This window comes from Mesoplodon densirostris, chromosome 7, assembly GCF_025265405.1.
Source record: "Mesoplodon densirostris isolate mMesDen1 chromosome 7, mMesDen1 primary haplotype, whole genome shotgun sequence".
NCBI lineage: Eukaryota > Metazoa > Chordata > Mammalia > Artiodactyla > Ziphiidae > Mesoplodon > Mesoplodon densirostris.
In genome coordinates this window covers 88591808-88605031 of record NC_082667.1, presented here as the reverse complement: position 1 = coordinate 88605031, position 13224 = coordinate 88591808, and the positions used below count along the sequence as shown (strand labels likewise).

At 45.9% G+C, this 13224-nt stretch overlaps 3 protein-coding genes across 3 annotated transcripts in view; all 3 read right to left on the bottom strand.

Moving 5' to 3' along the window:
* LOC132493265 (BCL-6 corepressor-like) overlaps window positions 1-2555 on the bottom strand; it is an 18548-nt gene extending 15993 nt beyond the window's left edge. Inside the window, exons 1-2 of the mRNA XM_060103614.1 lie at window positions 2077-2555; window positions 708-894 (exon numbers count right to left, since the gene is read on the bottom strand). Of these exons, the coding sequence (XP_059959597.1) occupies window positions 708-885 (178 nt within the window). The 5' untranslated portion in view covers window positions 886-894; window positions 2077-2555. The remainder of the gene's footprint in view (window positions 1-707; window positions 895-2076) is intronic.
* LOC132493269 (centrosomal protein of 78 kDa-like) overlaps window positions 1-13224 on the bottom strand; it is an 88526-nt gene that overhangs the window by 44031 nt on the left and 31271 nt on the right. The window lies entirely within an intron of this gene.
* On the bottom strand, window positions 2555-13224 carry LOC132493272 (interferon regulatory factor 6-like). Its single transcript, XM_060103624.1, has 6 exons — window positions 13139-13224; window positions 12240-12528; window positions 11674-11713; window positions 5174-5379; window positions 4003-4131; window positions 2555-2642 (listed from the first exon to the last, which is right to left on the bottom strand). Exons 2-6 carry the CDS (start codon window positions 12334-12336, stop codon window positions 2560-2562), a joined length of 555 nt encoding a protein of 184 aa, XP_059959607.1. The 5' UTR covers window positions 12337-12528; window positions 13139-13224; the 3' UTR covers window positions 2555-2559.

The window sequence follows — 13224 nt, the reverse complement described above, 5'->3', positions numbered from 1 at the left end:
TGGGACCGCAGAGTGTGACTCGAGGCAAACACTAGCCTTCTCTCCAGTTTGGCCTCCAAAACCGAATACAGCCCGTCTGGTGGGAAGAACGGCCTCGTCGATCCCACGCCCTCGGAGCGTGCTGTCAACTCCTAGTGACTGCAAACACGCCTCTGCCTCAGAGAACAATTCTGCTCCTCTTTCTGGTGCCTTCATCAGCCCTCATCTCATTTGAACGGAACCTCTGCCTTCGGAGGGAGAATCCGAGTACTCTCCACTCCCTCCCATAGGAGACCGTCACTCTGGAGGGTCTGGCTCTGGCTGCAAGTGTCATTCCACTGCTACCAAAAACCCGTATCCGTACCTGCTACAAAACAGAACACATACCTGCTACGCTGGAGGTCTTGCACTGCCATTGCTCTGCTCTACTGTATCAGACTATTACTAACTACAGGACTAGCATTTCTCCGGAAAAAGGAGATGCGTGCCAGGAAACAACATTTCATAGGTGCTTCACTCCTGGATGCTGCAACGCTCAAAAGGACAACCAGCCTTGCAATCCACAGCTGGGAAGGGTGGCCAGAGCAGCCCGTTCTCCGAACAGCCAGCACCCAGACGCTGGGCCGTCGGAAGCGTATTGTTTCCTCTCACCTCCCTCGGCACTGGGAGCGGAACCGCCCCGTTCCCACCGACGTGGTACCACACGCGAGCCGCCTGGGTTCACTTACATCTCTCACTGTCGTTCTGGTCGGCAATGGCCTCCTCCAGGGCGACCGACTTTGGCTTTTTGTCCTGACTTCCTTTCAGCCTTTTCCAGTCAGCGGGGCTGAATTTGCACACCTCGGAGTCTTTGGTCGTGGGGTGGCCACCTTCTCGCTCTTTCATCTCCAACTCTGAGAAGCGCATCACCGCACGCTAGAAAGAGAACGGAGATGGAAAAAAGACACACCTTACCACCAAAGCTATTTCACTGCCCTTACCTTAAAGGAAAGTATCTTCAAAGAAAAGTTTGCCCAAAACCAACCACAATTTATGATACAACTGAGATATTTTAAAATTGAACGATAAAAATGTAAGAGTGTCTATGTGTAACTAGTCACACACTCTTTCTTCATAAATCCATATGTATGTAGAGATATATGTGGTGTGTATGTATAGCCATACATACACTGTGGCATAGACAGACATTCTCTTTCGAAGGTAAATAAAACAAAACAAAAACACAACGCAAAGAAAGCAAAACAAAAACACAACAGAAAAGAAAACAAATGCACAGTGAATAAAGAAGACCATGGCCCACAAACTTCCCTTTGTATATTTGGAAATGAAATTTAACTCAGAAGGTTTATGTAAGATTCTAGTAATAAAAATTTGAAGAACGGACCTCACAGTAAGCAGCGGGTAGACATAAAATACTGTCCTCTTGTAATCCTTCCATCTATGTCATTAAAATGGGCACTCAATGTCATTTAGATAACTTTAGATAACATTTTTATAAGCATAAACCAATTTTTTTCTTAACATTGCAAAACACTTTGGCTTTATTTGTCTTTTAATTAAAAGTAAAATATCTTAAGGAAATTCCTATACAACATCTATCATTCACTAGCAAGTTAAATACATACTCTATCCCTTTAAGCAAGGTTTGTTTTTTTGTTTTGTTTGTTTGTTTGCTTTATGGTGGAAAAAAAATTGCACGAATCTCACAGACATGCGGCCGCTACACACCTCCACCAAGTATCACGTAAGGCATTCTAAGCAGCGCTTTGAGGTATATTTGTTAACGTACAGTAACGGCAGAGAAAGCAAAGCGATTGATAGGTAAATGTCATGCAGTCTTTTAGACATCCTTCGCAATAATTAAAACTTCCGTTATCAGCATTTGAGTGGAGTTCACTTAAAATCTACAGAATAACTTCAAGTATCCACTTACGTCCCCTTACTGGACACATTTCAAACATTTAAATTATCCTAAGCTTCATTAACCAAATCAGCGCGGTGTCCTGCCCTATCATACCCCCGGCCCCCTCCTCTTCACACATTAAAAAAACCTGACAACTGGTCAGGCTCCTGAAATTCGGGTGGGGGGGCGCTCACCTGCAATGCCCGCTGCTCCCGGCCGAGCTGACTGGAGTCTGCGTACAGTCCGGTAGCGACACGCTTGAACCGGTCACCCACGTAACCAGCGGAGTTTGCGATTCTCTTTGCCAGCTTAGATGGCTTCGGGTTCAGAACTTTGCCATCGGTTGATCCTGCCTCGTCAGCTCCGTCTTTGGTGTAGGTGGGGGTGACGTCCACACTCGGTGGGGCACTGCCCACGCAAAATGGTTTCGGATCCTCTTGGGTTTTCCCGAAAGTGACCGCAGAGCCGTCGCTCCCCAGGGTCGGCTCCAGGAATGGAGTCGAGACCGGCGTCGCCAGGTTCTCCTTGTTGGTTACCGCTGGAACATTCTCCTTGCTTAAGCCGGAAACTGGCTGGCCCGGAGCCTGTTTGAAAGTATAGGCTTCGTGGAAGTCACTGATGCGCCCCAACTCCTCTCTCAGGGCAATGAAATCCCGGTGTGGCTGTAGGGCCACATTTTACTTTTTTATTTTTAATATATGTTCACATGTTTCCATAAAGGATCCAAGGTGGCCCATAACGTAAGGACACACAATATTAGCTTTAAAAACACATGAAAAAAAAAAAAAGGGAAATCATGATCCTGGAAATGGGTTGCATCCTTTTAAGGGGTGAGAATAACAGAATGAGTGAGCCAAAGATTTGGGAAAGGATCTCACATTTCCAAATGTCCAAATCTTAAAATTGCACCAAGTGGGAATGTAGCTGTGGCAGTATTAACCTGAGAGAGCTCTATGATCGTTGTCTTTACTCATCACTTGCTTGCAAGGTTATAAATGACAGAGTAAGTGAAGGAGGGCAAGTAGACAGATAAGAGTCATTTCCTGATTCTCAAAAGAAGGGGCATCACCTAGGGAAGGGGACTCCAAAATCCTACAGGAATCCTCTTCATATACTAAATTTTCTAGGTGGCAAAAGTATCTCATTTGACCCTAGCAGCCAGATGGAACTTAGAAAAGTAGTGAAAAGCTACTCAACTGAATGCACGTCATATGACTAGGAGCAGGTCAGTGAAAAGTTCAAGGGAAGATGCTGTGGAAGAGCAGTTCACCTTGTGCTTGAGCGTCCTCAGAACGTGCAGTGGGAGGTGCAGGACCTGCTCTGTCTCACAGGGACCCTCCAACCTCTAAACTCATCTTTCCTGGGAAGCTGAATTCAAAAAGTCAATTTAAAAAAAAGATAGGGCTTCCCTGGTGGCGCAGTGGTTGAGAGTCTGCCTGCCGATGCAGGGGATACGGGTTCGTGCCCCGGTCTGGGAAGATCCCACATGCCGCGGAGCGGCTGGGCCCGTGAGCCATGGCCGCTGAGCCTGCGCGTCCGGAGCCTGTGCTCCACAATGGGAGAGGCCACAACAGTGAGAGGCCCGCGTACCACAAAAAATAAATAAATAAATACATAAATTTAAAAAAGATAAAAGTCTCTAGTAGAGAAATTTTATCAGAGCCTAGTATTAAGAGCTGTAGAGCCACAAGTTTCCCATGATACAGCCTTAGCAGAGGCTGTTAAGGCAGTGACAGAAAATTTGTACTGAGGGAAATAGCAGAAGAGTTTGCCTACAATTCACGAAAAGGATCCCTGCACTTGGCCTGAAGGAAATCAGCAAAATTTGTAACAGCTTGTGTATTTGTATGTGGGATTGAGAATGAATTTAATTTTTTAATTTCTCTGAATTATCACATAAGATTCAGAAGATGCTCTCTCTGCCTAGAAGCCACCCCACTGGGATAACTATGCCTACGGAGTTCCTTTGCCTAGGACTCCTACTTGCTAACAGACTGGCAGCCTGGCCCCAGGGCCTGGTCGCTGCTCCCAGTGCAATGGTGGATATGGTGTCAACGCTTGCAAAATCAAAGCCCCTCACATCCTCTCCATGCCTCGGTCCCACCCCCCACCCCACTCACCATTGATGTTCAGGAAGGGGAAGGCGTCCTGGATGGGAACGTGGTGCTGTGACTGGTCCAGCTCATCTTCCTCATCTTCTTCATCCACATCATTATCTTTCTCATCCCAAGGAGCAGATCCAGTGGATCCTACCCGAGAAACACACACACACACACACACACACACACACACAAAGGTCAAAAGTGAGGTGCTCACGTTGCACTGTCATCCCTGCAGCTGACCCACTGTTCAAGCTAGGCACTGCCAGCACAGAGGTTCCTTGGGTTCAGTGTGCACCCTCAATGCCAAAGAGTGGGAACCAAGGGTGTTCACCCCACTCCCAGCTCCTCCTACGGAGCCCCAGTGCAAGCTCTCATCTCCTCCCCTATCCAGGAGCTGCAGACCCTACTCCCTTCTCCTAGAAATCTTTTAATTCCTACTCTAAACCCCTTTCTACACATTCGCATCCCTTCTAAGGACCCAAGGAGCACAGCTTCTCTCCTTTATAAGCTTACTGTGAAGACAGACCCTTCCCTCATGGCAGAGCCTCACTAGATTCACTGGAGGTCAAGTCTAAATTATCTGGCTCTTAGTCGGAACTGGCTAAACATTGAGTAAATATAGGGATCAGGTGGTATTCTCCTAGGAAAAATACCATACAAATTAAATGATCACTTACCCATCATTTATAAAGAGAACTTAACAGCCTTCATAATGACATGTCAATGGATTCTAAGAACAGCCTTTGAAATACGCAGGAAAGATGAGAACCCAGATTTTATAGTGGAAGAAGCTGAGGCTCAAAACGTTGAATGACTTGATTCAATGTCCCACAAGTAGTGAAATGGAAAGACCGAGGTTTATAACTCAGACCTTCTAAGTTTTAAGCCCTCCTTCTTCTAAACTACCTGGCCTCTCTTCTCAGTGTTGAGTCCCAAGAGAAGTTATTTTTTATAGAACTCAATACCCCCTCTTCTTTCTAATGCTTTACTGTTCCACTGGGTGGGCAGGAAGACTGTGCTGAGTTTATATCTTTTGTTCTCTGGGTTCTTTCTAGGGACAGCATTTCTTGCTTTATTTACCAGTCTTCAACTTTGTAAGCGAGGCGACTTTCAAGTCGACTATCCCTTTAAGGGTCCAGCCCGGAACCTGGCACACTGTCCACCTTCTCCCCAGCAGCTGGGGCCTCACCTGGGTTAATGATAGAGCCCTGGGGCTGGGGGATGTCACACACTTGATATATCTTCACTGGGTTCATGGGCACCTCCTTGGTGCCGTCGTACATCAGGTTGAATTCCCTGCTCTTGTTGAGCGCACAGCGGAGCTGGGCCTTCCATTTAGCTGGGTCGGGGTCGTCCACCCCTTCCTGGTACTTCCCCGGTCTCCACAGCCCAGGCCTGAGGGATAGGAAACTGCAGTGAGTACCTGCTTGTTGCCCAGAAACACTGGAAAGTGTGCCCGCCCTCCCTCATACAGACACAGATACACACAGCCCTGCCTGACCGCCCCATCACCCCAACTCCAATTTACAGAGACTGCAGCAGAAAACACCACGCTGGGGACCAGGCAAGGCAGGGCCTGAGACCAATTAAGCCAAATGCAAATACAGTATTTTAAAAAGAGGAGCCTCATCTCAAGTGCTTGTGCCAGCATCATCTGTCAACACTACAATGGCCTTAATGAAGGGTTGAAAATAAAGAAAAATCTGGAACAAGTATACACCAAAATACTAATGGTAACTTTTGGATAGCAAGACTTCAGGTAATTTTGTTTTGTTTTGCTTGCCTTATTTGTTTTTCACATGAATTGCTTATATAATAAGAAGAGAAAGGGAGGTGGCGTATGATATGAAGAATTTAGGCTTGCTGTTCCCTCTCCCTTCAGTCTTTAACCTGATGCACAAATAACTGTTGAAACCAAGCACCTTTAGGAGTAGCAGCCCATAGGAGGGCAGGAAGCACGCTCTGGGGGTTCAGCTTGCCTCAGTGCGAGGCTGAGGGCCTCAAGTCCTAATAAACTCACACCACCTGCCTTTCCCTGCTTCCTCAAACTCCCACATTGGGAACATTTTGCTGGGAACACCAGTGGCTGGTGGCCTGGGCCAAAACCAGTGTGGCCCCGCCTCTCTGGTTTTCAATTTCCAGGTCTAACAGGCATTTATGTGTCTGTTCACGGGATATCAGCCCTCCCCCACTGTTAACCTATCTCAGATGTCTACACTTTCTTCAGGGCTGTGACGTATGTGCTGGTGCAGAAAAGGGGGATGTCTTTGGCAGAGGACTCAAGATCAAGAGAACGAGATGGACCGGCCAGACTGCTCCCACTTGATGTTAGGAAGATAAGGTGGCCATGTAGTTAGAATTCTGCAGGGGAACATAGCCTATAGAGTCTATGGGTTTGCGGATCCACAACTTTTATTTTTTCAGTAATGCCAACCAAGCTCATAAGAGACTGACATAAAATCCAGAATGCCAGTCTACTCGTTTTCAATGGGGGATAAAGCTGGTCAGTGACCAGCATGGTTAAGTCCAATAACCTGGACATAACCATGTATGATCTCAACCAGTAACTCCTGTATCTGGTTTCTAATGACAATTCCAAGAACATAAGACCCACTCAACATTTATTTATTTTTTTTTTTCTTTTTGCGGTATGTGGGCCTCTCACTGTTGTGGCCTCTCCCGTTGCGGAGCACAGGCTCCGGATGCGCAGGCCCAGCGGCCATGGCTCACGGGCCCAGCCGCTCCGCGGCATATGGGATCCTCCCAGACCGGGGCACGAACCCGTATCCCCTGCATCGGCAGGCGGACTCTTAACCACTGCGCCACCAGGTAGGCCCCCCCACTCAACATTTAAATCCAAATTTTCAGATGACTCCAAAGCTAAATGGAAATGATTTGATATTGAACTCTAAATTTGCATTATCTAGACTATCTCTTACCCAGTTGGGTAACCCAGAATCGACAGTAAAAGGCTCCTGCTTTCCCAAAAATCACAGGGCATAAAAATGAAAAGCACTGGAAAGGCAAGACCCCCAGTGAATTTGCAAAGCTGCTCTTGTGTCTTTTTCTTTTTGACCTTGAAGCCAGGAGAAATTCTAAAAATACAAAAGTATTCATTTTTAAAACTTGACTTTACTGACTATTGTTCAGATCCCCAAGCCTACAAAAATAATTTTATTTTTTTAAAAATGCTCCCTGGGGCTTCCATGGTGGTGCAGTGGTTGAGAGTCCGCCTGCCCATGCAGGGGGCACGGGTTCGTGCCCCGGCCTGGGAGGATCCCGCGTGCCGCGGAGCGGCTGGGCCCGTGGGCCGGGGCCGCCGGGCCTGCGCGTCTGGAGCCTGTGCTCCGTGGCGGGAGGGGCCGCAACGGTGGGAGGCCCATGCACCGCAAAAAAAAAGAAAAAAAAGAAAAAAAAATGCTCCCTGACCCAAAGGAGTTTACAATCCCTTAAAGGAGACAGGTGAGTCAATAGATCAGAAATACAGATACTATGTGAACACCAGTAAACCTGCCTAATCCATAAAGAGTCGGGGGGTAGGTATGGTTGGCCAAGTTTATCAGAATTTATGATTCTAGGGCTGAATCTTGAACATGGGTAGAAGTTAACCAGGTGAGAAGCGTGGGTCACGATACTCTAAGCAGAAGAAGCTTTATGGGCAAAGGCAGAGGCTGAAAAGCACAGTGCTTAGGGGACCTACAAGCAGTTCAGCTTGCGTGGAGGCAGCATGAGATCAAAGTCTGGGCTTGTAAGTAGGAACCATGCCAAGGAGTTTGGACCTGATTCTTAGAACACTGAGAACCACTGAGAGATTTAAGCAGGTTGTGATGTGATCAGATGTAAGTTTTAGAAAGAACCCTCTAGCTGCAGGACTGAAAAGGGTTTGAAGGGAGGCAAGGCATGAAGATAACACATAGTCTCTATATAATCCATATAATAGTGTCACTAGGGTCTGAACTAAGGCGGTGGCAGTAGGGATAGAGGATACAGGTGACGAATGAGCCGTTAAAGACGCTGACCTGACAGAGCTTGATGATGAACTGAGTCCTTGAAGAAGGAGAGAGAGAAATCAAGGATGATTCCCTGGTTTAGGGTTTGGGAGACTGGGTGGGTGGTGATGCTGGCCACTGAGATAGGAGCAGGTTTAGAAAGATGATTTCCCTTTGGAAATGTCGGATTTCAAATGACTGTGGAAGGCCTAGGGGAGAATGCCCAGCATGCCCAGGGCAGTTTTTTATCCCCACTCACCTCTCACATCACCTGAGGGACTCTCCCTGCCTGCCTCCAGCCTGGAAGAAGGTCCACCAGATTACTGACATCTCTGCTCTGTGGGCAAGGACCAATTTCTTTTCATTTCTGTATCCCTGCTCAGGCTTTAGCACACAGTAGGTCAATGTGTATTTGTTGAATTGCCTCAAATTTACAGAAATACACTTCTTGGGGAATGAATAAGTTGCTATTACAGATGCAAGACCAGAAAAACAGCTATGAGCAGAAGGCCAAGGAGACACTGCAGAAAGTGCTGGAGGAGAAAATGCGTGCGGGACAGCAACTGCAGAGCAAACAGGTGTGGGGATGCTCCATAACCCTTGGGGCTGGGAACCCTGGGGCAGTCTGGGTGGCAAGGGAGCCAGCTGCACAACTCCCTGGAACCCCCAAGGCACCACCCTCTCCTCTGATCTCCCTCAGCGGCCCCTGGCCCTGGCCGAGCACAAGTGTGAAGAGTGGAAGAGCCAGTACGAGAGCCCCCCCAGCATGCAACTGTCCCCTACCCTGCCAGCCCAGTAATCATGAACGCCGTCTTCCTTCTCTTTTTTACAATGTGGTACATATGGATTTTTTTTAACTGAGATTTAACCAGCTTTTAAACCTTTCTTCTTTCTAACAATATCAGTACTCTCTGACTCTCCAAATGCGCCTTTTCAAGTTGATTTAATTTATGGTAAAATCACCCTTCATACTTTCCCTTTCTTTTTTAAACCTCCCCATGGTAGTGTAATGTAGTAGAAGGAGATTTGGCCTGGAGTTTGGACACCAGGGTTCTAGCTGCAGTAACCCACAGTTACACACGTTATATTATTAAAGAAAAAGTAACTTACAGAAATGTATGAGGCCATTATGCACATACACACAAATATATATTCACTCATATATCCATAAAAAAGTAGCCTGGAAGGTTCTATAAAATGTTAAAGGTGTTCATCCCAGGGTGGAGGAGATATACGTTAACTATATTACCCTCTTAAATTTTTACAGTAAATATATATTACTTTTATAATTTAAAAAGCCAAACTTTTCATTTTTAAAAACCTAAAACATGAAAGAAAACTGGAAAACCAAGAAAATTAAAACAATCCCTAAGTCTGAGGCAACGATTTTTGTATCCGAGTACAAGTGATGAATGAAAATACTAAGAATGGTGTGTGACACCTTAAAGTATAGAAAAAAATACAGTAAGGCAAGTAGGCATTAAGATAATAGAATATAAAAAGTTACCCAGATATTTTCAGACAATGGACTACTATTCCAGTAATAAAAAGAAATGAATTACTAATATGAGCTACACGGATGAGTCACAACAACATGAGGAGCCAAAGAGGCCACGTGCAAAAGGGTACTTGTTGTATGCTTCCATTCATATGAATTTCTAGAATAGGAAACACTAATACATAGTGAAAGAAAGCATGTCAGTGGTTGCCTGATGCCAGGCCTGGGAAACTGACTGTAAAAGGACAAGAAGGAACTTTTTGCAGGTATTGGAAGTGTTCTGTATCTTGACTTTGGCGATGACAATATAGATATACACATTTGTCAAGACTTATCAAATTACATGCTTAAAACGGGTACACCTTGTTGAATGTAATTCATACCTCAATAAAGTTGATTTTAAAGTTAAATTAAAAAGTCACCTATGGGGACTTCCCTGGTGGCACAGTGGTTAAGAATTCGCCTGCTAATGCAGGGGACGTGGTTTCAAGCCCTAGTCTGGGGAGATCCCACATGCCGCCGAGCAACTAAGCCCGTGCGCCACAACTACAGAGCCTGTGCTCTAGAGCCCGTGAGCCACAACTACTGAGCTCGTGTGCCACAACTAGCGAAGCTCACGTGCCTAGAGCCCATGCTCCACAACAAGAGAAGCCACCACAGTGAGAAGCCGGCGCACTGCAACAAAGACACAATGCAGCCAAAAATAAATAAATTAATAATAATTTTTAAAAAAATAGTCACCTAGATGTCTGAGTGAGACAGAGTCCCTTTCAGCTTTCAGTCCCAGCTCTTCTCTGAAGCCTCCCCTCATTCACCCTGGCAGCATGTGACCACTTTGCATCTCTTTAACACCTTATATTTATCGGTTCCATTCAGATTTGATGCTTGAAAAGTTTTGCATATTTTATGTCTATCTTCCATTAAACTTGGTCCCTCTAAGGCAGGAACAATAATCTCTTTCATAAATTGAGACCATTACAAAAACAGAATTATGTGCCCTTTCCTCTCAATCAGGGGAATTTGAAGTAGGATTGATGAAACCCTAGAAATCATAAGCAAAAATGTCATTTCTGCATTTTTATGGCCACAGGGTCCTGTGTTTTCATCAGATTCTTGAAGATATCACAGAGCCCAACAATGTTAGGAATCTCTGCTTTGAATCCATGTGCTTTCACCCAGCTCTGTGGTACAAGGCACCCTGCCCCTGGGGCAATCTGTCTGTGGTCCCTGCAAAGATGATAAACCCACATCAGAGACACTCACTCTTCTGCACGTCAGTGGACTCTACTGCCATCTCTTCCTCCACAATGACGTCACTATCGCCATCTTCAAGACTCATTTCTGTCTCATCTAGAACACTGTCTTCTTCCTCTTCCTCCTCCTCATCTTCCTTGGAGACATCCTTTAATGTGGCAAGTAGTCTGTTGTAACCAGAAACTTGTTCTGGTTCACTCTATGCTTCACTTTCAGAACTTGAAGTATCTATAAACTCTCTGACTAAAAGGAAAATGGGGATTTTAAAAACAAAAATTATACTGTTCTTGTTGCTACCCCACGACTATCATCAGGCCCACAGTGGAACCAAGTTCAGACTTTTCTAAATAAAAACTAGCTTTTCTGCAAATATGCAATCCTATCTATTCAACCAGACCTAGCACCAAATTTGTTTAAAACAGCTAATCTAGCTATGATTCTAGAAGCGCTTCCTCTTCTTTGAACTGCTCATGTTCCACATGGGAAGACAGCAAACTAAACACATGGAGATTTAGGTTATAAGGCGATCTAACCTATGTGTCAGACATCTGGCACCTTTAAAGGAGCAACAGGAAAACTTACAACAAAAAAAGTGTACTTTATTTTTGAGTCTGTGGTAATGAAATAAGACCTTTGATGATTTTGCACTCTATTTTATGTTAAGCAAACATGACATTCCCTCTTAGGATTCACCAAGAGCCCTGTGGTAAGCCTCCTTAACAGGTTCTCAAAGGCTAATCTCTTAGGACAGTTTCATACTCTATACGATATATTTTATCACAATGGCATTTTAACAGACATCTGCACTTAAAACTAAGCAATATTACTAAAATATAGCTTACATCTAAAATCAAAGAGAGTGGAAATGTAGCCAAACTTTAGTACCATATATAATCTTAAAAGTAACAGTCCAGAATCTACTATCATAAAGAAGGTATAAAGCATTACCAGTTGACAAGTCTGTGGTTTTGCTTCCTTTCTGGAAACCCTGAGAAGAAACAGGCAATGTTAAACTTTAACTACTAGTATGTAGCAATTAGGAAAAGTCTAATGATACAACTTTCAATGAACGTGGCAGACTATACCATTATAAATACATTATATCTATTGTCAAGTAAAAACTCCATATGCATTTGGACAGGTTTTGGAAGGATATGCCAAATAGATAATAAGAGACGAATGAAAAAGTCTAACAAGACCACATGACAAATACTACAGTCACACAGTAACAGGCTCTCATCCAAAAGATGGGAAATTTTGGCAAATAAAAGCCCTCGGGGTTCACCTTTTCTAGCAAATTTCTTAAGTAGACTATCCCTCTAACTGTTGATAAAGCAGCCCAAAGGGGTGGGATGAGCACTAAGATCATAACTGAGAGTCTGGACACTTAGAGAGGAACCCACAACTACCCAAACATTAGTTTCCTCATGGTCATTGAATAGATAGGTGATGTCGAGGGTCCCAAGCAATTTTTTTTTCATTTTTTTAAACTTATTTAATTTATTTATTTTTGCCTGCTATGGGTCTTCGTTGCTGCGCCCGGGCTTTCTCTAGTTGCGGCGAGAGGTGGCTTCTCTTGTTGCGGAGCAGGGGCTCTAGGCTCGCGGGCATCAGTAGTTGCACCACCCTGGCTCAGTAGTTGTGGCTCGCGGGCTCTGGAGTGCAGGCTCAATAGTTGTGGCGCACGGGCTTACTTGCACCGCGGCATGTGGGATCTTCCCGGACCAGGGCTCGAACCCCTGTCCCCTCCGTTGGCAGGCGGATTCTTAACCACTGCGCAACCAGGGAAGCCCCCAAGCAATTCTTTAAAAACATATAAAACGGGGCTTCCCTGGTGGCGCAGTGGTTGAGAGTCTGCCTGCCAATGCAGGGGACACGGGTTCGAGTCCTGGTCTGGGAGGATCCCACATGCCGCGGAGCAACTGGCCCCGTGAGCCACAATTACTGAGCCTGTGCGTCTGGAGCCTGTGCTCCGCAACAAGAGAGGCCGCGATAGTGAGAGGCCCGCGCACCGCGATGAGGCGTGGCCCCCACTTGCCGCAACTAGAGAAAGCCCTCGCACAGAAACGAAGACCCAACATAGCCATGAATAAATAAATAAAAATTAAAAACAAAACATATAAAACGAACACAAGCTTATAAAATCTCTGCCCAGTCGCCACACAGGAGGCGTGCCGTCTAGCATAAAACTACAGGCTCAACAAAGGGTAGGAAGACCGGCGAAGAACCCCATCTCAGGCGGGAAGCCGCCAGGATCCCCGGGCGAGCTAGGCCGGCGCCGGGGCAGCGTGGCACGCGGCGGGAGCTGCCCTGTCACTACCCCCGGGGCACCGGCGGACCAAACGCGGGGACACGCGGGCTCCCACCGGGAAAGGACGCCGGCAGCGCCGGTCCCAGCCTTGCCTCTCCATACCTGTCATAGAAGGGATGCTCCTCGCCGAAATCCCTTAGATGCTTCTTCTGCTTTTTAGTTAGGGAGTCGAGCAGCTGGCTCTGGCT

Bases quoted from the DNA above. Each gene is read 5' to 3' on its own strand.
- LOC132493272 (XM_060103624.1), bottom strand. From the start codon at position 12,336: ATGCCCGCGAGCCTAGAGCCCCTGCTCCGCAACAAGAGAAGCCACCTC. The intron at 4,132-5,173 runs GTGAGGCCCCAG...TTTCTCGGGTAG, and splicing joins GGGCTCTATCATTAACCCAG to GATCCACTGGATCTGCTCCT. The intron at 2,643-4,002 runs GTGAGTGGGGTG...GTGTTTTTAAAG, and splicing joins CCCCTTCCTGAACATCAATG to CTAATATTGTGTGTCCTTAC.